Source organism: Zingiber officinale, chromosome 4A (genome assembly GCF_018446385.1).
Source record: "Zingiber officinale cultivar Zhangliang chromosome 4A, Zo_v1.1, whole genome shotgun sequence".
Classification (NCBI taxonomy): Eukaryota; Viridiplantae; Streptophyta; class Magnoliopsida; order Zingiberales; family Zingiberaceae; genus Zingiber; species Zingiber officinale.
Genome location: NC_055992.1, coordinates 7,408,958 through 7,430,882, shown reverse-complemented (window position 1 = coordinate 7,430,882; position 21,925 = coordinate 7,408,958). Strand labels below are relative to the sequence as shown.

Here is a 21,925-nt window from a genome sequence, read left to right as displayed (position 1 = left end):
AAGTAAAACAAACTTTAAATGAGATGCAAAATGAAAAAAATAGTTGGACCAAATGATATTCTGATAGAGACATGGAAGTGTATCGGGAAACAAGATATCGAATGACTTACAAAATTATTCAATCTAATATTGGAAACTAAAAAAAGTCTAACAAGGGTAAGTACTCTAATTCCCTTATATAAGAACAAGGGAGATGTACAAAATTGTGCAAACTATAGGGGTATTAAACAATGAGTCATACTATGAAACTTTGGGAAAAAATAATAGAAAAAAGATTAAGGAGGGAGACCACAGTGACAGAAAATCAATTTGGGTTCATGTCTGGAAGGTCGACAATAGAATCTATACATCTTCTTAGATAATTAATTGAAAAATATCGGAAGCAAAAACAAGATCAACATATGGTATTCATTGACTTAGAAAAAGCTTATGATAGAGTCCCAAGAGAAATTATATGGAGAATTTTAGAAAAGAGAGGTGTTAGAGTAACATATATTGAACTAATTAAGGATATGTATGAGGATGTAACGACCAGAATAAAGACTTCAGGCAGAGTAACTGAAGCATTTCCAATAAAAATAGGGTTACATAAGGATCAACTCTAAGTCCCTATCATTTCACATTAATTATGGACGAACTCACTGCGCACATTCAAGACACAGTACCGTGGTGCATGTTGTTTGCAGATGATATTATTTTGGTAGATGAAACACGTGAAGGAGTAAATGATAAACTAGAATCTTGGAGGGAAACACTAGAAGGAAAATGTTTTAAGCTTAGTAGATTAAAGACAGAATATATGGAATTTAAGTTTAGCAATATTAGAAGTAATGAAACAATTGTTAAGATCGGAGAGGATGAGTTGCCCGGAACCGAGAGATTTAAATATTTAGGATCATTTTTGCAAAATGATGCAGGGATTGAGAGAGATGTCTTACATATAATACAAGCAGGATAGGTGAAATAGAGGGGAGCGTCGAGTGTTTTATGTGACCATAAAGAACCTCTTAAACTTAAAGGTAAGTTTTATAAAATCGCAGTTAGACCTGCTATGTTATATGGAGCTGAATGTTGGGCTATGACTCGAGCACATGAGCAGAAGATGAGAGTTGCAGAGATGAGGATGTTAAGGTGGATGTGTGAACATACTAGGATGAATAAAATAATAAATGAGAGCATTAGAGAGAAAGTCAGAGTTGCATCTATTGAAGAAAAGCTCCGAGAGACACGTTTAAGATGGTACAGACATGTACTTAGACGACCAATAAATACTCCAGTTAGGCGATGTAAAACTATGATAAATATACATATCAAACGAGAAAGAGGAAGACTAAAAAAGACTTGGTTAGCAACAATAAAACAAGAAAAAATTTATTTAAATATAGATGATGATATAATAGGAGATAGAGCTCAATGACATAAAAGGATTCATACAGCCGACCCCACCTAGTGGGAAAAGGCTTGATTGTTGTTGTTGTTGTTGTACAACAATGAGACTCCAACCATTATTTTATCCAATAAACTTCATTTTTCTTTAATTTATTGTCATGAAGAGTTAGATATCATTTTTATTCAAGTTGTGATCTTTTTTTCTCTTGGTTCTTAAAAGAACTGCATAGAAATGTTGAGTTTCAAACAAATTTTGGCATTTTCCACACAACTATGAATTTGCAACTGCTAACCTGTGTATTCTGATCTGCTTGTCTAGGTACTGAGCCCGAAACCCGATTTGTTGTCACCATATTTGAACCAAATGCTGAATTCGCTTGGTTCAAATGCAATGTATCAAATGAAGTGGTCTCTGAAGATGAAAACTGAACCTTAGGAGGTTCAGACGATTGATCAACCACCTCTTGATTTACATAAGAAGTTGATTGCAATCCACTACTTTCTGCTGACATCTGCAAAGCAATTAGGTTACGCAGGGAGGATGAATGGTCTGTCAAGGAACCAGTTTGCTGTCTCTTGGTATCATTATTAGAACCTTGTTGATATGCAGGCATTCTCATTGTATTAATGGGCTGAGTTGGTCTTATTAGCGTTGAAACAAGTCCCTGAGTATGTGAAACTGGTCTTGGATGTGACTCTAGATTGGGTCTGAGAGAAGTTGAGGAGCTCATAGATGGCCTAGGATAGGCTTGGGTATTATAACTATTAGTGCTACCAGACACTGAAATAGATGATTGCAACTTCTGTGGCCTGTTAATTGATTGTGTTGAACCCATCAATCCATCCCTTTCAGAACTGGACATATTCATGCTGTTAGAATAATATTGCACACGATAGGGACCCTTCCCATTTGATCCAATCCCAACTTCTCGAGGACCTGTGCTAGGGTGCAAAGCAGGAACATGAGGTTGACCAGGAGAAGATGCAGGGACTATAACATTCTGAGATGGTAAGGAGTGGAGTGCTGGAAATGATTGAGCTCCAGATATCTGCTGCGTAGCACCGCGAGAAACTTGCTGAGAAGAAGCTTGAGCAGGTAATGAAAATAGATTTGTATTTGACGGTGCGTTCTGAGAAGCCTGCGCCTGAAGCTGCTGAGAAATCAACAGAAAAAAAGTCGCAAATAAAATAGACAAACCTTAGAAGGCAATAATCTATACAGAAAGCTATTTCTCTACACAGTTTTTAACATTCATTAACATCAAAGAATAAGAAAATTTTTAGAGATGTCTTTGATAGTTACCTGCATTTGTACCTTTCCAGCAGCCTGTCTAAGCATCTGATCACCAACTGTATTCCTTATCACTCTCAAAAAGTCCTCTTTGCTGACTTCTTTATTCTAGAAAATACATTGCAAGTTTAAGTATGTTTTTCATAACTAATCAAATTGTATGAATCTGGTTCCAGCATGTAATCTATTACAACATAACAAAAGATCATCTAAAAAGGTAGTCAAACAAAGATTTGAAGTATAAGAGGAAGTTCTGAAAAAGTTACACATAAAGGTAGTTTTAGTTGACATATTCCATGATCTATACAACAGGGATTTGGAATTGCACAAGTTTATGTGAAAAAGAGAAACAAAAGACTCAGACGCATTTGTTTGATAGAAGAAAGCATTTCCTTCCTTCCTGTTGGTTTTCTCCAAGTATTGTATCCTATAAATTGACTTGTTACATGATATAAACCTACATACCACTCCCTCCAACCATAGAACAACTCAAACTTTTCCTCTTGCATTCCCAGCAAATCCCCAAGATGTTGGTCCTGCAACTCCTCTATTCAGCCAAATCATACACATCCTACTGCACTAGTTTTTGATGGTTTCTTTAGAATAGAATAAATTAGAGTAGCTCACAGAATTGCATACCCTGAGTTTGTTAAAAATAGACTGCAGCTGCATGGATCTGTGCTTGTCAAGGTGAGGTCTTAAAATTGGAATCAGCATGTGGAAAGGTATGGACGAAGCAGTTTTAGTTCTTAATGCCATGTTTGATTGACTAGAAGTGGGTGTTTGTTGGCTATTTGACTGTTGCATAATGAGTTGTTGGCTCTCAGAAGGCCGAGCAGCTGCATTTGCTATGTCAGGTGTTTGTTGACTGTTTGACTGCTGGACAATGTGCGGCCGCCGCTGCTGCTGCTGCTTCTCAGAATGCTGGGCAACATCCAACTTTGGGTCTGCAATTGTATCCAAGACTGGTATATTACTTTGCTCAGGTCCCTTGTCCTCAGGTTTAACTGAATTAGCTTCTGACTGTTGCTGACAGTTATTTGAATGCATGATCTCTTGCTGAAAAGTCATTTGGTCTTGTTTCGATACATGATTGAGCTGCTCCACTCGAGGTTGAATAGAACTTGTCCGAACCAGTTCTCCCCCAGACGAATGCTGCTCCAATGATTGTAAAGGTTGGTTTTGTTCTTTTTGTACAATCTGGTCATCTCCTACTTCACTGGGTGTTTTCCATTGTCTAATTACTCGTTTAGATGCTGAACTACTTGCTTGCATCAACACACCTGATGAACACACAGCTATTGTAGAAGTTAAAAGATAAATAGGTAATATCTGCTATATAAACTTGAAAATTAGATTTTGTCATACACATTAGGTAATATTTGCTGTATAAACTTGAAAATTAGATCTAGTGATACACATTCGAGAAAAGGGACCATATCAAAACATTTTCCAAAAGAATTGATAAAATCAGAGAAGCTACAATGATTCTATGGTGATGACATATTCTGGATGCACATGATGAACCAGCGAGCCATTCCAAACTAAGACATTGAATAAGGTGGTGCATAGCATGAATTGTTGTGATGATTTTGAATTGAGAATCATATTAAATTGTGAAGCTTGACATAAAAAATATAAAATATATTTAAAAGATTCTACACTGATCAAAATAATTTTAAAACCCCAACCATGGAAATTAAAATAATATTCTCTAGCCTAAGCTGCTGGAGAATCGCCAGATGATTTCTCATACAGGCGATAAATCAAAGATGATTTGGACATCTGTTGTTGCTTCTCAAGGGCCGCAATCACATCTTTAACAGAGATATTGTGTGCAATTTTTGGATGTGCCAGGGCACCATTCCTCCCAAATATCCTCACACCACCTGCAACATCAGATTTTCAAGTGAACGACGAAGACGAATCATGCTACCTCAGACTTCCATTTAATAGAAACTCTTGCGATAATACAATACGCTGAACTGCAATGAATAATACTAGTAACATTGTTTTATTAGTGTTAGATCAAAAGCAGATCGGAGGCTACTAATTGATCTGACTGAATCTATATATGAAGTTGAATCTAAATTGCACCATTATATGAGGCAGTGGCGAATACAGATTTAATCAGTATCATTTCTACCCAAACCGGATCTTAGACTGAATCAGTCAAATACAATCCAAGAACAGCATAGAGAGTAACACTTTATAACCTTCTTAGTCTGCAGAATCAATTAAAGCACTTAACTACCAAATCAGACTATCCAAAGTCAATCCTCAAAGATTATTTAAATCATCAGAATATGAAGTTAATGTTTTTGTTCATAGCAAGATCAAATTGATCCACTAATACTTCTATACACTTGGGATTGAACTCAAGCATAGAGATATCGTGTTGAGTTGGGTAGCAGGCTTACCAGATGTTGGCATGGAAGAGTTTTTCTTTTCAGATTCATGTATTTCTCTCGAACCTATTCCCAAGTTCAGTGAAGATTTACTGCTTGCACTTTTACCTAGCTGGGAAGCAGACGCCCCATCAAAACCTTCACGTTTTTGACGAGATCGCTCAGCCATGAGTTGCCACTTTGAAAGCATATCATCTCCGCCAACAGCGGCTCGAGCTGCCACATTAGCAGCTGTTATTCTTAGTTTATCATCTTCGTTTTTGTTAGCCTGCTCAAACAACAAAGTAATTACAGGGAAAATGAAAAAAAAAAAAAAATTATTCAACAGAAGATCAGTGATACCTTAACGGCTTTAGAACGACCATCCTCTTTGTCCTTTTCAACATCAACTTTTGTGTTTCCGTCCATCTGCAATTACATATATTTATAAATTATCATATACTTTGTAGTGTCCATCTCAAGTCACACATCATGTCAAAAAAGGTAAAAAGACCATTTTAATTACTTAAAAGGAAATAAATGCAGGAAATATCTTCAGATTTGGACAAATTCGGGAAGAAAGTCAGATGCCCAGTATTCACATGGAGCAATGCTTAATTCAAATACTTAAAGATGTATTGAAAGGATAAATCTTACGGGATTGCTGACAAATAACCTAGTTGTTTGCATGTGATGGTCAACCAAGCATTATCTCACTTGGTGGGGTCGGATATTTGGATCCTTTTACGCCATTATACTCCATCCTCTATTATATCATTTATATTTAAATAAATTTTATATTGTTTTATTGTTACTAACCAGGTTCCTCTCTCTCGTTTGATATGCGTATTTCTCATAGTTTCACATCGCCTAACTAAAGCATTTATTCATCGTTTAAGTACATATCCGTACATTTTTAAAGTCTCTCGAAGCTTTTCATCAATAGATACAACTCCGACTTTGTTTCTAATACTCTCATTCCTTATTCGGTTCATTTTCGTATGTCCACATATCCATCTTAACACTCACATCTCTGCAACTTTCTACTCATGTGCCCGAGTCATAGCCCAACATTCAGAGTCATATAACATAGTAGGTCTATCTGTCGTTTTAAAGAACTTCCTTTTAAGTTTTATAGGTACTTTACGATCACATAAAACACTCTATGTCAACCTCCATTTCAATCATCCTGCTTGTATCATATGTAAGACATCTCTCTCAATTTCTCATCGTTTTGCAAAAATGATCCTAAAAACTTAAAGCTCGTTCCAGATAACTCGTCTTCCCCTATCTTAACAATTATCTCATTTTTTTTAATTTATTATCATGAAGAGTTAATTATCATTTATATTCAAGTTATCATCTTTTTTCTCTTGGTTCTTAAAAGAACTGCATAGAAATGTTTAGTTTCGAACAAATTTTGGTATTTTCCACACAACTATGAATTTGCAATTGCTAACCTGTGTATTCTGATCTGCTTGACTAGGTACTGAGCCTGAAACCTGATTTGTTCTCACCATACTTGAACCAAATGCTGAATTCCCTTGGTTCAAATGTGATGTATCAAATGAAGTGGTCTCTGAAGATGAAAACTGAACCTTAGGAGGTTCAGACGATTGATCAACCACCTCTTGATTTACATAAGAAGTTGACTGCAATCCACTACTTTCTGCTGACATCTGCAAAGCAATTAGGTTACGCAGGGAGGATGAATGGTTTGTCAAGGAACCAGTTTGCTGTCTCTTGGTTTCATTATTAGAACCTTGTTGATATGGCATTCTCATTGTATTAATGGGCTGAGTTGGTCTTATTAGCGTTGAAACAAGTCCCTGAGTACGTGAAACTGGTCTTGGATGTGACTCTAGATTGGGTCTGAGAGAAGTTGAGGAGCTCATAGATGGCCTAGGATAGGTTTGGGTAATATAACTATTAGTGCTACCGGACACTGAAATAGATGATTGCAACTTCTGTTGCCCGTTAATTGATTGTGTTGAACCCATCAATCCATCCCTTTCAGAACTGGACATATTCATACTGTTAGAATAATTTTGCACAAGATGGGGGCCCTTCCCATTTGATCCAATCCCAACTTCTCGAGGACCTGTGCTAGGGTGCAAAGCAGGAACATGAGGTTGACCAGGAGAAGATGCAGGGACTATAACATTCTGAGATGGTAAGGAGTGGAGTGCTGGAAATGATTGAGCTCCAGATATCTGCTGCGTACCACCACGAGAAACTTGCTGAGAAGAAGCTTGAGCTGGTAATGAAAATAGATTTGTATTTGACGGTGTGTTCTGAGAAGCCTGCGCCTGAAGCTGCTGAGACAATCAACAGAAAGAAAGTTGCAAATAAAATAGACAAACCTTAAAAGGCAATAATCTGTACAGAAAGCTATTTCTCTTAACAGTTTTTAACATTCATTAACATCAAAGAATAAGAAAATTTTTAGAGATGTCTTTGATAGTTACCTGCATTTGTACCTTTCGAGCAGCCTGTCTAAGCATCTGATCACCAACTGTATTCCTTACCACTCTCAAAAAGTCCTCTTTGCTGACTTCTTTATTCTAGAAAATACATTGCAAGTTTAAGTATGTTTTTCATAACTAATCAAATTGTATGAATCTGGTTCAGCATGTAATCTATTACAACATAACAAAAGATCATCTAAAAAGGTAGTCAAACAAAGATTTGAAGTATAAGAGGAAGTTCTGAAAAAGTTACACATAAAGGTAGTTTTAGTTGACATATTCCATGATCTATACAACAGGGATTTGGAATTGCACAAGTTTATGTGAAAAAGAGAAACTAAAGACTCAGACGCATTTGTTTGATAGAAGAAAGCATTTCCTTCCTTCCTGTTGGTTTTCTCCAAGTATTGTATCCTATAAATTGACTTGTTACATGATATGAACCTATATACCACTCCCTCCAACCATAGAACAACTCCACTTTTCCTCTTGCATTCCCAGCAAATCCCCAAGATGTTGGTCCTGCAACTCCTTTATTCAGCCAAATCATACACATCCTACTGCACTAGTTTTTGATGGTTTCTTTAGAATAGAATAAATTAGAGTAGCTCACAGAATTGCATACCCTGAGTTTGTTAAAAATAGACTGCAGCTGCATGGATCTGTCCTTGTCAAGGTGAGGTCTTAAAATTGGAATCAGCATGTGGAAAGGTATGGACGAAGCAGTTTTAGTTCTTAATGCCATGTTTGATTGACTAGAAGTGGGTGTTTGTTGGCTATTTGACTGTTGCATAATGAGTTGTTGGCTTTCAGAAGGCCGAGCAGCTGCATTTGCTATGTCAGGTGCTTGTTGACTGTTTGACTGCTGGACAATGTGCGGCCGCTGCTGCTGCTGCTGCTTCTCAGAATGCTGGGCAACATCCAACTTTGGGTCTGCAATTGTATCCAAGACTGGTATATTACTTTGCTCAGGTCCCTTGTCCACAGGTTTAACTGAATTAGCTTCTGACTGTTGCTGACAGTTATTTGAATGCATGATCTCTTGCTGAAAAGTCATTTGGTCTTGTTTCGATACATGATTGAGCTGCTCCACTCGAGGTTGAATAGAACTTGTCCGAACCAATTCTCCCCCAGACGAATGCTGCTCCAATGATTGTAAAGGTTGGTTTTGTTCTTTTTGTACAATCTGGTCATTTCCTACTTCACTGGGTGTTTTCCATTGTCTAATTACTTGTTCAGATGCTGAACTACTTGCTTGCATCAATACACCTGATGAACACACAGCTATGGTAGAAGTTAAAAGATAAATAGGTAATATCTGCTATATAAACTTGAAAATTAGATTTTGTCATACACATTAGGTAATATTTGCTGTATAAACTTGAAAATTAGATCTAGTGATACACATTCGAGAAAAGGGACCATATCAAAACATTTTCCAAAAGAATTGATAAAATCAGAGAAGCTACAATGATTCTATGGTGATGACATATTCTGGATGCACATGATGAACCAGCGAGCCAATCCAAACTAAGACATTGAATAAGAAGGTGCATAGAGTGAATTGCTGTGATGATTTTGAATTGAGAATCATATTAAATTGTGAAGCTTGACATAAAAAATATAAAATATATTTAAAAGATTCTACACTGATCAAAATAATTTTAAAACCCCAACCATGGAAATTAAAATAATATTCCATTTGCTGGATACCTGGACTACCAAAAAAAAAAAAAATCCATTTGATAGCATAATAATATAGATGGAGTAACTCTATGTTTATTCTTAATAAGAATATATAGGCTCATATCGTAATAAATAATATATTAATTATTATTTATTTCATATCCTAAATTGATAATATAATAAATTATTTTTATTTCTAAGTAGCAATAGTATAAGAATGAAGCTTTTGGTCATGTAGGCCAAGATGCTAGAATCCATGAAAAAAATATAGGGGACCCACTTGCATCAGGATCCAAGGGTGGGGCAACCACAGCTGGATCATCACCAATATCACCGTTCAATGCTGCCAACAAGGCCTCAACATCAGCACTGGAGTGCATGCTCTCATCCTATGAATGCAATCATAAATTTCTCCCTTTTCATGACACACAGAAGACCTGACAAATTCCAGTTGCAAACTAAGCCCATTATCAACAGGACAAGAAACAATAACTCATCCTCTTCAAGAAGCTTCATGATCGTAGGACCCATGATAGGAAGGTTTGGCTGGTGACAGGCAGAAACTTTACAAAGCACAAGATGCTTAAAGGGAGGAGGCACAATTAGCGCATTAACTGATCCAATCTTTTTCTTCTTAAAAAGTAAGTTCAATCAATGAGACAATATTAATTGAGAGGTAAAAATAAGCGTATTTACTGGATTGAAGCTAGGACAGGTTGACGAGAAATCCAGAAGATAGCTTCTCAGTAACTATCAAATAGTACTATGAAAGCAACAAAATTAAATCTCACATTCAGTTAAAGAATATGAACCAGATAATGCTACTTGCAATGACGCAATGTCCTGCAGGCTGCAGGCTGCAGGCTGCAGGCAGGGTGAATATGTTCCAAATGGATATTTCCGTAATGATAATGAACACTATGGAAGGTGAGTTTTAGTAAATGGAATTTCTAGAAACAATGTTTAGCAGCATATGAAGCAGAAGGACATGTCTATGCTAGAGTTAAGAGCTCTATAAGTACAGACTTGTGCCTGCCCAAGATATTTAGATATTTAATCATTGGCAATTATTATTTCAGAGCTAAAGATATGGAGTATAATATTTGTCATCAAATAATAAGATATGAAACTTTTGCTTCTGAGCTTGATACTAGAGAAGAAAAATTTCTGGTGTCACAAACTTTCTCCCCTATTCCCAGTTGAGGAAAGGCTGCTAATGAGATAACACATTTGAAACCTACCACTTGTGTCCATGACTCCATCAATTGTTCTTTCTTCCTACACATTCCCCTCCCTCTATTCCATCTCCTTTACCTTCTTGAAACAGCCCTTAGTCTCGAGCAACGGATATAACTTCACAATAGATCTACATTCCTAAACAACAATGACCAAATGTGATCAAACCAAAAGGAGGCTACACCAAGCACAGCCGTTAGAAGCATTCCTTCACCCACCTCCAGGTCATCATCCTCAAGACCACCTCCAACAACTTGGCCGTTATTGACACAGTCATGACTACTCATTTTGATGTCAACATGCCCCTCAAATTTAAGTGCACCCTAAGCAATTAAGACAATGAGGTCCACATTCTTGGCAAGGGATTCAACAATAAAGGAGACAAGACTCCCAATTCCTTAGCTACTAGGTCCACCCAATCTCCTCATTGTTGCCTCTTCACCAATCACAATTATTGAAGCAATTGGGTCAAAGGAGATTTGAGATGTGGTTCTATATAGGAAGCTAGAGTGGCACTAATCTTTTCAAAAGCTTAAATAGCATAAATATCCTTGGCAAGATGGATGTCTATGGTGTCATGTCAATCTATTAATTCCCATCAATCTAGCAAAACCTCACCAACATGGACGACGACAATTACCCTCATTGAGTGCTACCCTTCACAATGACGAGGAATCACCTAAACCATGGTTTAAAATCTCTCACCAAGTCAAATGACATGATTGAGATGTATGGTTATGATAAATCTGAAACACAATACCACTCGGCATAGGTTATCTCTCTTGTGTTATTGCGTTGATCATGTCAATGACTATTGTGTCATGCCAACATTTGCCACCTCTTGACATACTACAATAAACATTAAGATGAATTAAAATAATGATTATATTATTTATAGCTCATGACGTACAATATAATGTCAAAACTCTAGCATAGCATTTTAGATGTGACACAAATTCTAATCTTAGCTATATAGCTTTCTTCTTTTGTTTTTCTTCTTTATCATCTTCATCTGTCAACCTCCAATTTGTCACTGACACCATACGTCGAAACACTGACATGGTAACAAAAGAATATTATTGCAGTCAAAGATGAAAACTTGACATGGTAACAAAAGAATATTATTGCACTCAAAGATGAAAACTTGACGCTGCTCAAGATTTTGAAGCTTGATTTAAACTACTCTGATCACACCCTTTCTGGCTTTCTATTTCATCCTGGTGCCGGTCTTGGCTAGGCTCTCTTCTAAAATGCTTTACCTTCTTGTCCGTCTAGACACTTAGCACTGCCAGTGCAATAGAAGAATAGACATGTTCCTACATCCATCCCCTTCCTAAAAGGCATACCAAGCAACAATTATGATCTCTCTCTTTACGAGATCTTCACACTAGTCTTTGTTTCATAGCTAATCATAATTCCTCTGTATTTTTTTTAATCTTCAGTAGTTCTTATATGAACAAAGAAAATTCACAAAACTTATGAGTTCTCCTTTGTTGTAAAATTTGAGAAAATCAGTCATCAAAAAATGTTCTAAGAGAAGAATATTCCTAAAAACAAAAGTTCAACAATATTTTATAAATTTTGTTAGGAAAAACAAAGCAAATATTAAATTATTGATACTCAACAAATGTGCCATGAGAAAATAACAATCATCTAATAGAAGAAATATAATAGCAATACCATTCTAAATGGGACTTATGATTCTATTGTTGTATATCATGGAGAAATCTGAAAACTCTACTACTAAATTAGAACTAGAGCTATTACATAGTAGAAGAGAATTTTCAACTGAAAGAAATTTTTTGAAAATGATCACTAGTGAAATCACGAAAATATTTATTTCAATAGATGTAAAGTATATTATGCTCGACATTGCATATTTTTAGTCCTGGGTATGGTACCAAACAAGTAACCAATTTTTGTTTGTCAACACAGCATATACAATTCAAGGGTCCTTACAATAAAATGCAAAAAGTAATTCAAATTTATTGATAAAAAATAAATAGTACAATGATCCTTTAAAAGGGCTATATTTTGAAAAGCAGTATGATTGTTTCTTTGCTGATGGCCCCAACAACTTATCACTCAATACAAGTGACGGGACAATTATTCATGCACTCACCCTCATTCTAATAAACACTAATATCAATTATGGAGCAAAAGGAAGTTTGATCCTCTAATAAACACACTAATCCGGTAATAATGAGGGGTCCCACCAAAGGTAGATCAAAGTAAGGAAGACCGGTTGACGTGGAAGACAAAGTCAAGTGGAGTATCCAGGTCAGCCCAGCCGACCGGATACAACCGAGTAGAGTGGGTACGGTCGAGCGGACTGGGTATGACCGAGTGAATGGTACCAGTTTTGAAGACAAGTAAGTCGGGCTCTCCCCAGCCGGGGAAATGGCCCTCCAATAACAAAGAGAGCTAAGCAGCAATGGGTTTCATCGACCGAGCTATACGTCCGATGAGAACGTATTAACTGAGGACAATCATGAAGCAAGGAAAGAGACGAGTCAGCAAGCCCTGAGGACATCGTCGAGCGGCAGCAGCCCAGTCGAACGGACTCCAGTCGGCTACACATGACCCCATCAAGTATCTTTTCATATCCTTTTGGGAGTTTGTGCCGCTGGCAGCAGGGTATGTCCTCAATCGTACTTTAGAAGCTTCTGAGCTTCCAAACTGTCACGTCAGAGGGTTACATGGTTGCTTAAAGAATGGTGTAGACACCTTTTCTAGGACACCTAGGAGAACGTGTCTACGCCTTGAGATGCATGCACAAGCATCATGTTAACACTATAAAAGGGGGTTCCTAGCTACAAGGAATAGTATGCACAACTTCGTCTTCTACATTTACTTGCTACAGTTCTCCATTTCTTGAGACAACCGAATACTGACTTGAGCATTGGAGGACCAACGCCAAGAACCCCTTCTTGACCCGGCACTGACGTTTTTGTCTTGCAGAGCTACGTGGAGTCTTCGTCGCATCAACTGCACAACCACACCACCAGCTTGCCATCTTCACTGGTTATGGATAGGATCATATTTGGCGACGTCTGTGGAATCTTACTTGAATCTGAAACGCTGAGATGGAGAATGTCGGACGAGTCACCATGGTGACGTTGACGCAAGAGGAGTTCGACATGCTGGTGCAAGCGCGAGCGACGAAATGTTGGAACAGCAGCAGGCAATAGCCAGTCACCAAGTAAATGAACCCGCGACATCGGCGACAAACCAATAGGCTGATCATAGAGATCGAGGGGAAAACGTCGTCGCTCGTCGGTTGAACAACAAGCCAATCGGCACATTCGGAGATGCATCAAATACGTCAATCCACTATCATCGGGCGTTGTTCCATACCCCTTTAGAGGAACAAGGCCGAGCGGATAGGGCTAAAAGATCCTCATGGAAGGGCTCGCTCAGGACGAGCGCAAGGGTAAAGCACCAAGGCTAGATGACTCCCCCGAACGGATAAACAGACAATTCTCTCAGGAGATCTTGGACAACCAGCTGCCGCGACACTACGCGTCGTTAACTATCGGAGAATACATAAGGGCGACCAACCTCGAGGATCACCTCATCAAATTTGACAACATGGCCACACTCCATCAGTACTCCGACGGGGTCAAATGCCGAGTGTTTCTCACTATACTCCAAATCAGCCCAGAGGTGGTTCAGGCGACTGCCGATTGGCTCTATATGTAGCTTTAAAGACTTCTAAGTGGCGTTCCTATAGCACTTCGAGAGCAGCTGCCGCCATCAGAAGACGAACGTTAATCTGTTCGCGGTCAACCAGGGGGCCAAGGAGGCACTGTAGGCCTACATTACGAGATTCAACCAGGTAGCTATGGAAGTCCCTTCGGCCACACCGGAGATCTTTGTGAGTGCATTCTCACAAGGGATGTTAGAGGGTGAGTTCTTCCGCTCGCTCATCCGAAGGCCCCCAAGAGACTTCGATCATCTGCTCAGGCGTGCTACTGAGTACATTAATGTGGAGGAGGTTCAAGTAGCTCGGAGGAGGGAACCGATCCCCGAGCCGGGAATGCCGAACGACCAATTCAAACCCACCACCAAAAGGGCCCTGAGCGAGAGCATCGCAACAAGAGCCCCGTACACACGCGCTCCAGCATATGGAAGCCGAACGGGGAAGATCCATCGAAAGACGACAATGGACACCACTCTTTTGCTTGTTTCATCAGGTGGGGACACATAACACTAGAGACTGTTACAGTCTTAAGCCGAAGACCCGACGATTAGCCTCACCAAGACCGCACCGCCGCTCCCCATCTCCTGACCGTCACCATCACAGGCGATCAGGAGGACAACAGGAAGAGAGAAGGCCCTCAATCAAAGAACATCACAGCCGATGCAGAACTGGAGAGCATCAGCCGAGCGGCCTCGAACCTCGGCTCGGGAAGAGGAGAATCGCCACAACGCCGCTCGAGGCAATATAGGAATGATTGCGGGGGCCCGACCGACAGCGACTCCAATCAAGCTTGGAAGTCACACGTCTAACGTTTGGAATCCATGTCGTCGGGTGCAACAAAACAACAGCAGCCGGACCGAAAATTTGTTTTGGTCCTCGAGACTTAGAGGGAGTGGTCTCTCACGATGACACTCTGATCATCCAAGCGGTAATCGCTAACTACAACATTCACCGTACCTTCGTAGATTAGCTCGATGAATATCATCTTCAAAAAGGCGTTCGAGCAACTACAAATCAACCGGAGCGAGTTGCAGCCCATGACGACTCTCTTATACGGGTTCACCGGCAATGAAGCCAGGTTCGCCATATCTCTCGGAGAAGAGCCGCTCAAGCGAACAAGGTCCGCAAACTTCATTGTGGTGAATGTGTCATCCGCCTACAACGTTATATTGGGTCGACCCACTGTTAATGAGTTTCGAACGGTAGTGTCCACCTTCTGCCAGAAGGTTAAGTTCCCAGTGGACAACGTGATTGATAAAGTCAAGAGCGACCAACTGATCGCTCAGTGGTGTTATGTAGAGAAGGTCAAGACCGAGGCCCGTGCCACTCGGAAGGCTCAGCACTTGGAGGTAAACGAAATCATGGAGGAACCTCCTGCACTGGTCTATGATGAAAAAGAGGAGATCCAAATCCATCCCATCCGACCGGAAGCCACACCTTTTGTCGCGGCCAACCTGACAGACAAGAGGAAGGCCGAGCTGGTGGTCTGCCTTAGGCAAAACCACGATGTGTTTGCTTGATCGACTCACGAGCTCCCAGGCATCTCACCGAGCGTGGCACAGCACGAGTTATACGCCCGACCGGGCGCCAAGCCAGCTAAACAAAAGAAAAGAGACTTCAGCTCGGAGCAAAATCAGATCATCCGAGCAGAAGTAGAAAAATTGTTGGAGGTCGGCTACATCCATGAGGTCCAATTTCCAAGCTGGCTAACGTTGTACTAGTCTCCAAGCCGAGCAACAAGTGACAGGTCTGCATCGACTTCCGTGACTTGAACAAGGTCCCTTGCTGCATATTGATCAAATGGTGAACTCCACAGCGGGTTGCGAACTGATATACATGCTTGAGGCGTACCAGGGCTACCATCAAGTGTCGCTCGTCAAGAAAGATCAAGAAAAGGTCAGCTTTATTACGACGCCACTTATCAAAGACTGATAAGCAGGGTGTTCCGACGACAGGTCAGCTGCAATATGGAGATATATGTCGACGACATATTAATAAAATCTCTCTGAGTCATTGACCTTTACACAGACGTTGAAGAAACCTGTCAATTCTTGAAGACGTACGGAATCAAGCTTAACCTAAGCAAGTATCTGTTCAGAGCGAAGAGTGGTCGCCTCCTCGGTTACATCGTTACCGAGTGAGGAATCAAGGCAAATCCAATCAAGGTAAAGACGTTGCAGAATATGCCCCTGCCTCGCAATTTAAAGGAGGTCCAATAGTTGACCGGACGGATCATCGTACTATCGAGATTTATCTCCAAGTCGTCCGATCGAAATCATCTATTTTATAAGATCCTAGAGCGGAGTACAAATTTCCAATGGGATGCCGAGTGCGACAAAGCACTAGAGGAGCTCAAGAGTTATTTAACCTCCTTACCTGTATTGGTAAAGCCCATCGTTGGCGAGCAGCTCTGGATATACTTGTCGTCAACAGAGTGAGCGATTGATTCAGCGATGGTGCAGCAGAACGGCACTGAACAACAGTCGGTGTATTTTTTAAGCCATATATTGAAAGACACTGAATGCTGCTACACCTGTCTAGAGAAGCTGGCGTACGGGTTGGTCCTCGCCTCTCAGAGGTTACGCCCCTACTTTCTATCGCATCCAATTATCGTGTTGACTAACAGCACTCTAGGGTGGGTCCTCCTTAACCTCGAAGCATCCGAGCGGCTGATTAAATGAACTACGGAGTTGAGAGAATTTGACATCCAGTATCAGCCTCGAACGGCGATCAAGGCGCAAGCCTTGGCCGATTTTGTGACGGAAGTGCAGAACATCGAACCAGAAGCAACTTGGAAGATCTATGTGGACGGCGTGGGCATACTTCTGATATCACCATGCGAAGATCGAATATAGTTATCCGTTCGGCTAAACTATGAGGCAAAGTATGGAGCGTTGATAGCAGTCTGCAAGCAGCAAGGCATGTGGGAGCTACGCGAGTGCTGATCCACTCTGACTCAATTGGCGACGCAGCAACTCGAAGGAACTTTTGAAATAAATAATGTCAGGCTAAGGTTATATGCGGAAGCATTCAAGAAATTAAAGGTTGGGTTTTAAGAAGTCATTATTCAAAAGATCCCCTGAATACGCAGACGAACCGAGAAAATTAGAAAGTTCCTTAACTCCGGTGGTGTTGGATAAGTCGATCGAGCAAGTGATGTTAGTGGCCCACATCGATAGGCCAACCGTAGGAGATGCACTGGAGGATGCCTCTGATCGAGTACCTCCGATCAGGGAACAAGCCGGCCGACCAGGAGCAGGCTCAGTTACTAAAAAAGAGGGTCGAACGGTTCACATTGATGGGGACCACCTGTACAAGAGAGCCTACTCAAGACCCCTACTTAAGTGCGTTGGATAGGAAGACGTTCAGTACATTTTGCAAGAAGTTCACCAAGGCTCCTGTGGAAGTCACCCGGGCACCCGGTTATTGGCAAGAAAAATCTTACTTGTAGGATATTACTGGCCCACTCTTCAAGTTGACGTTGCACGGACAGTGGCGACCTGCATATCTTGCCAAAAGTATCAAAACATACCGCATAGGCTAACGGAAGAGATGAAGACATCCGTGGTGTCTTGTCCGTTCAACAATAGGGTATGGACATCGTAGGGAGATTCCCAATTGCGACTGGACAAAGGAAATTCCTCCTGGTGGCAGTAGACTACTTCTCTAAATGGGTGGAGACCGAACCACTAGTCAAGATAACCGTGCAGATGGTCATAAAATTTCTGTAGCAAAATATCGTTTGCCGATTCGGCATCCCTCGTAGACTCATCTCCGACAATAAAAGACAATTTCAAGGAAACCAATTCAGAGAATGGTGCACCAACTACAGTATTACGCAGGGCTTCACTTCTGTTGCTTAACCTCAAAGCAATGGTCAGGCGGAGGTCACCAATAGAGAAATCCTCCGAGAACTCAAGACTCGGTTCGACCATGCCGGAGGGAGCTGGGCGGATGAACTGTTGAGCGTGCTATGGGCGTACTGCACCACCCCCCGAGAGGCTATCGGCATCACTGCATTCCACTTAGTATACAGAGGGGAGGCTATTGTGCCGATCGAGATGGGAGTGGAGTCTGATCGGGTGAAGCTCTACGACGAGGATAATTCCGAACGACACCTCATGTAACTAAATTTAATAGATGAAATCAGAGACAAGGCAGTCGTTCGGATGATGGCCTACCGACAAAGAATGAAGCAAAACTACAACAGACGAGTGATGCCCAAATCATTCCAGGTCAACCTAGTATGGAAGAAAGTCAAACCGGCCGGTGACGTCGGCAAGCTGGAGACCCTATGGGGAGGACCCTAGAAAGTGATTTGGAAGCTCAGCTCAGGGTCCTATTCCGTCATTTGGCTTATATTCTTCGTGTAGCATTCAGACTGAATGACTCTATGAAATTACGTCGATACTTCCACATATTATGGGTAACGTAAGAGACATCTCTCTTTTTCCCCGAGGATATCTTAATTATCACTGCTTAGCTTTCAATTCGCCTCTGACCATCAAATTAAATCTGAATAGCCCGTCCTCCTCTCTTAGAAACAAGGGGCACTTCCGACGTTTGAAGATTAATAACCACGGGGTCCAGACTGGGCGTGTCCCAAATTCTCAACCCGATCGAGCAAGTTATAAACGAGCGTTGCTCTCGCGTTTGAAGATTAATAGCCACGGCATCCAGACTGGACGTGCCCCAAACTCTTGATCAAATCGAGCGAGTTATAAGCGACTGTTGCTCTCGTGTTTAAAGATTAATAGCCACGGGGTCCAGATAAGGCGTGTCCTAGACTCTCGACCCGATCGGACGAGTTATAAGCGAGCATTGCTCTCGCGTTTGAAGATTAATAACCACGGGGTCTAGATCTCCCAGACTCTCGACCCGATCGGGTGAGTTATAAGCGAGCGTTGCTCTCGCGTTTGAAGATTAATCGCCATGGTGTCAAGACCGGACGTGTCCCAGACTCTCGACCCGATCAGGCGAGTTATAAGCGCGCATTGCTCTCGTATTTGAAGATTAATAGCCTCGACCCAATCGGGCGAGTTATAAGCAAGTGTTGCTCTCGAGTTTGAAGATTAATAGCCACGGGTCCAGACCGGTCACAGACTCTCGACCCGATCGGGCGAGTTATAAGCGAGCGTTGCTCTTGTGACTGAAGACTCTCGACCTGAGCGGGCGTGATATAGGCAAACAGGTCATTTGGCCTATGCTGAGAGGGTCAGTCAGATGCCTTAGCAAATATTTACTTAGAAGAACGGGAGCGCAAAGATTTATACTTAGGAGATTTTTACAAACTATACTTGTGAAGGGTTACAAGATTATTGAACGGAAAACCGAATAGCCATAAAACGCCAAGCGGGAACGCACTGAAGGATACTTAGAACATTTAATAAAACCCTATAGCTAAAATCTAAAAGCGTTGAACTGGCGCGCATTCATTAACACTTGGAAATTTTTACAAAGCACAAGAGGGAGGTACAAAAAGCTATTTAGAAAACTGAAGAGAATGTTAGTCGAGGTAGTCAAGGACGTCGTCTGAAAGCAACTCGGTGAGCTTCTCCTTGTTTATACTTTTGCTAGTCAAATATGGAGAGAGATAGTCGTCGTCCTTCAACTACTAGAGGGTCCCATTGATGCCGCAATTGAAGAGGCGAAGAGCCCGGCCGGTGAGCTTCTCGTTGAAAGGGTCAGAACGGAGATAATTCACCTTGAAAACTTCCAACCGGCTGGATTCCTCCTCTTGGTACTTGTTGAAAGTCATTCGAGATGCCTCCAACTCAGCCTTTAATGAAGCCAGCTTGGCATCTTTTGAGTCAAGCTGGAGCTTGGTCGTCACTTGCTCCGAAGCTCGGCTATCCCATTCAGCTACCAGAGAAGCTTCTACCTCCTTGAGATTTTGGACCGAAACCCGAGCCTCTTTGTTTTTGATGTCCAAGTCTTCGTTTGCTCGGAGTTTTCTGGCATCAGCAGAGTTTATCTTAAACTCAAAAGAATGAGCCTACTTGATAAGCCGATCGAGATGGAGGGTTTGCTCGTGATTTTTATTCTTCTCGACACCGAGCACCCGTTCAGAGCCCAGTAGCTGCTCAGAACTCTTGTCCAAGTCTTCTTTCAATCGGGCCACCTCCACATTCAGTTGATCGATCGTCGGCCGAAGCGCACAATTGTTGCAGCTCGTGCTCCAAGAATGTCAGCCTCTGGCATATGGCCAGGCTTTCAACCCAAAACTGCAATAAGAACAGGTTAAGCGCCGATCGAGAAATACAAAAGTAACACTTAGTAAAAAAATATATATCTCAGTGGACTTCTAAGTGAAGCCGTCCACGAGCACTCCAGGCGGAATAGTCACCACGCGGGTCCTTGCATCTACTCAGACTTGGGCCAGCGGTCCTTGAATCTTAATTTGGTGTTCAGGGGTGCGTGGCTTAGCGTCGTCAAGGTGACGCCACTCGTCGGTTGGTAGATAGGTGATGGTCGTTATGTGCCTGCGGCTACTCGGATCCAACGGCTCGGAAGTGGCAGGACCCTTTAACTTGGACATCAAGGAGGAGCGGATGGTAGACACCTGGGGGTTGGCCTGGACGGCTAGGGTGGTATGTATGCAACTGGCTGTGCTGTGCGCATGTCGTCCCGGTCGACAGCGCAGACAGCGAGGGTGTCCGATCGAAGGATGGAGGAGTGGGAACAGCAACCTCCCTCTCTAGGACGGTAGAAAATGAAGTCTCACCCTGTTCGGAAGGACGGCAAGAGATTGTAGGTGCAGAAGCCTGCAAAGTGGAAGTGGCAGAGCGGGAAGAGGCTTCCGCTCAGTGCCTCTTGCGGCGGATTAACGTCTCACCTGAGGTGGCCGACTCCGAAGACACCGCGATCGGCGCCATAGATGGCTACTCGAGGGGGGAGTTCGCCTATAGCGACAGCGGCATAGCTTGCCGCCATCCAACTTCCTCTTGCATCGCTAGCCCGTGCGTGACCTCCTCTTACCTCGCCAATTGGATCGTCGGAATGTTCGACCGGCAATAAACCACGACTTTCCAGCTCGACGACGCCCTTGGAATTGATTTCCGCGTCGGCGAGTCTGCTTTTGCCGCTCAGCAATACCCTCAACATGATTTGAGCTGCAATAAAAGAAGAGAAATCAATTAGAATCAAAGATGGTAGGAAGAAAGGACATACCTAGGGGAATAGGCAGCCACGTTCAGATCGGGTTGAGCCCGAACACGTATAAGACACCCTCCAACAGCAGCCGGTGCATGTGATATTTCTAACCGGCCAAACCGGAGGCTGCTTAGAGGTAGTTCAATCGGCTTTGATATCTTCCGAGAGAAGGAGGTTTCATCAATTCCATCTGCCAACCGGTCGGAAAGTTGGGCTGGACGGGAAAGCAAATAAAAGAATAATGCTCCCTCCAATGTTTATTGGAGGATGACATTTTATCAAAATAGGCAGTGCCCACTCAGGCTTGAAACAAAAAAGTACTCCGCTCGGAAAACTTGGGGTAATAAAAATAATGGAGCACGCGAGGTAATAAGGGAATTCCGTACAAATGAAATAGCACGACCACCCCGCACAGCAACCTAAAGGAATTGGACACTAATTGGTGCAGAGAGATGTGGAAATATCTACACACTTCCGAGAAGAAGAGATGAACGGGAAATCGAAGGCCGGCGTAAAACCGGTCCTTAAAGAAAGTGAGAAAGCCATCATGCGGCAAATGGGGCCGGTCGTAAGTGGAAGGGATGGCGATTTGGTAATCAGCAGGAAAATGATA

At 41.7% G+C, this 21,925-nt stretch overlaps 1 protein-coding gene across 3 annotated transcripts in view; it reads right to left on the bottom strand.

The window, feature by feature from the left end:
- LOC121969460 (transcription initiation factor TFIID subunit 4b-like) overlaps positions 1–21,925 on the bottom strand; it is a 35,285-nt gene that overhangs the window by 10,623 nt on the left and 2,737 nt on the right. For all 3 annotated transcript variants that reach the window (XM_042519575.1, XM_042519573.1, XM_042519574.1), the window contains exons 2-9: positions 8,161–8,804; positions 7,536–7,631; positions 6,528–7,385; positions 5,431–5,496; positions 5,101–5,356; positions 3,320–3,963; positions 2,693–2,788; positions 1,683–2,543 (exon numbers count right to left, since the gene is read on the bottom strand). In XM_042519575.1, the coding sequence (XP_042375509.1) occupies positions 1,683–2,543; positions 2,693–2,788; positions 3,320–3,963; positions 5,101–5,356; positions 5,431–5,496; positions 6,528–7,385; positions 7,536–7,631; positions 8,161–8,796 (3,513 nt within the window). In that variant the 5' untranslated portion in view covers positions 8,797–8,804. The remainder of the gene's footprint in view (positions 1–1,682; positions 2,544–2,692; positions 2,789–3,319; positions 3,964–5,100; positions 5,357–5,430; positions 5,497–6,527; positions 7,386–7,535; positions 7,632–8,160; positions 8,805–21,925) is intronic.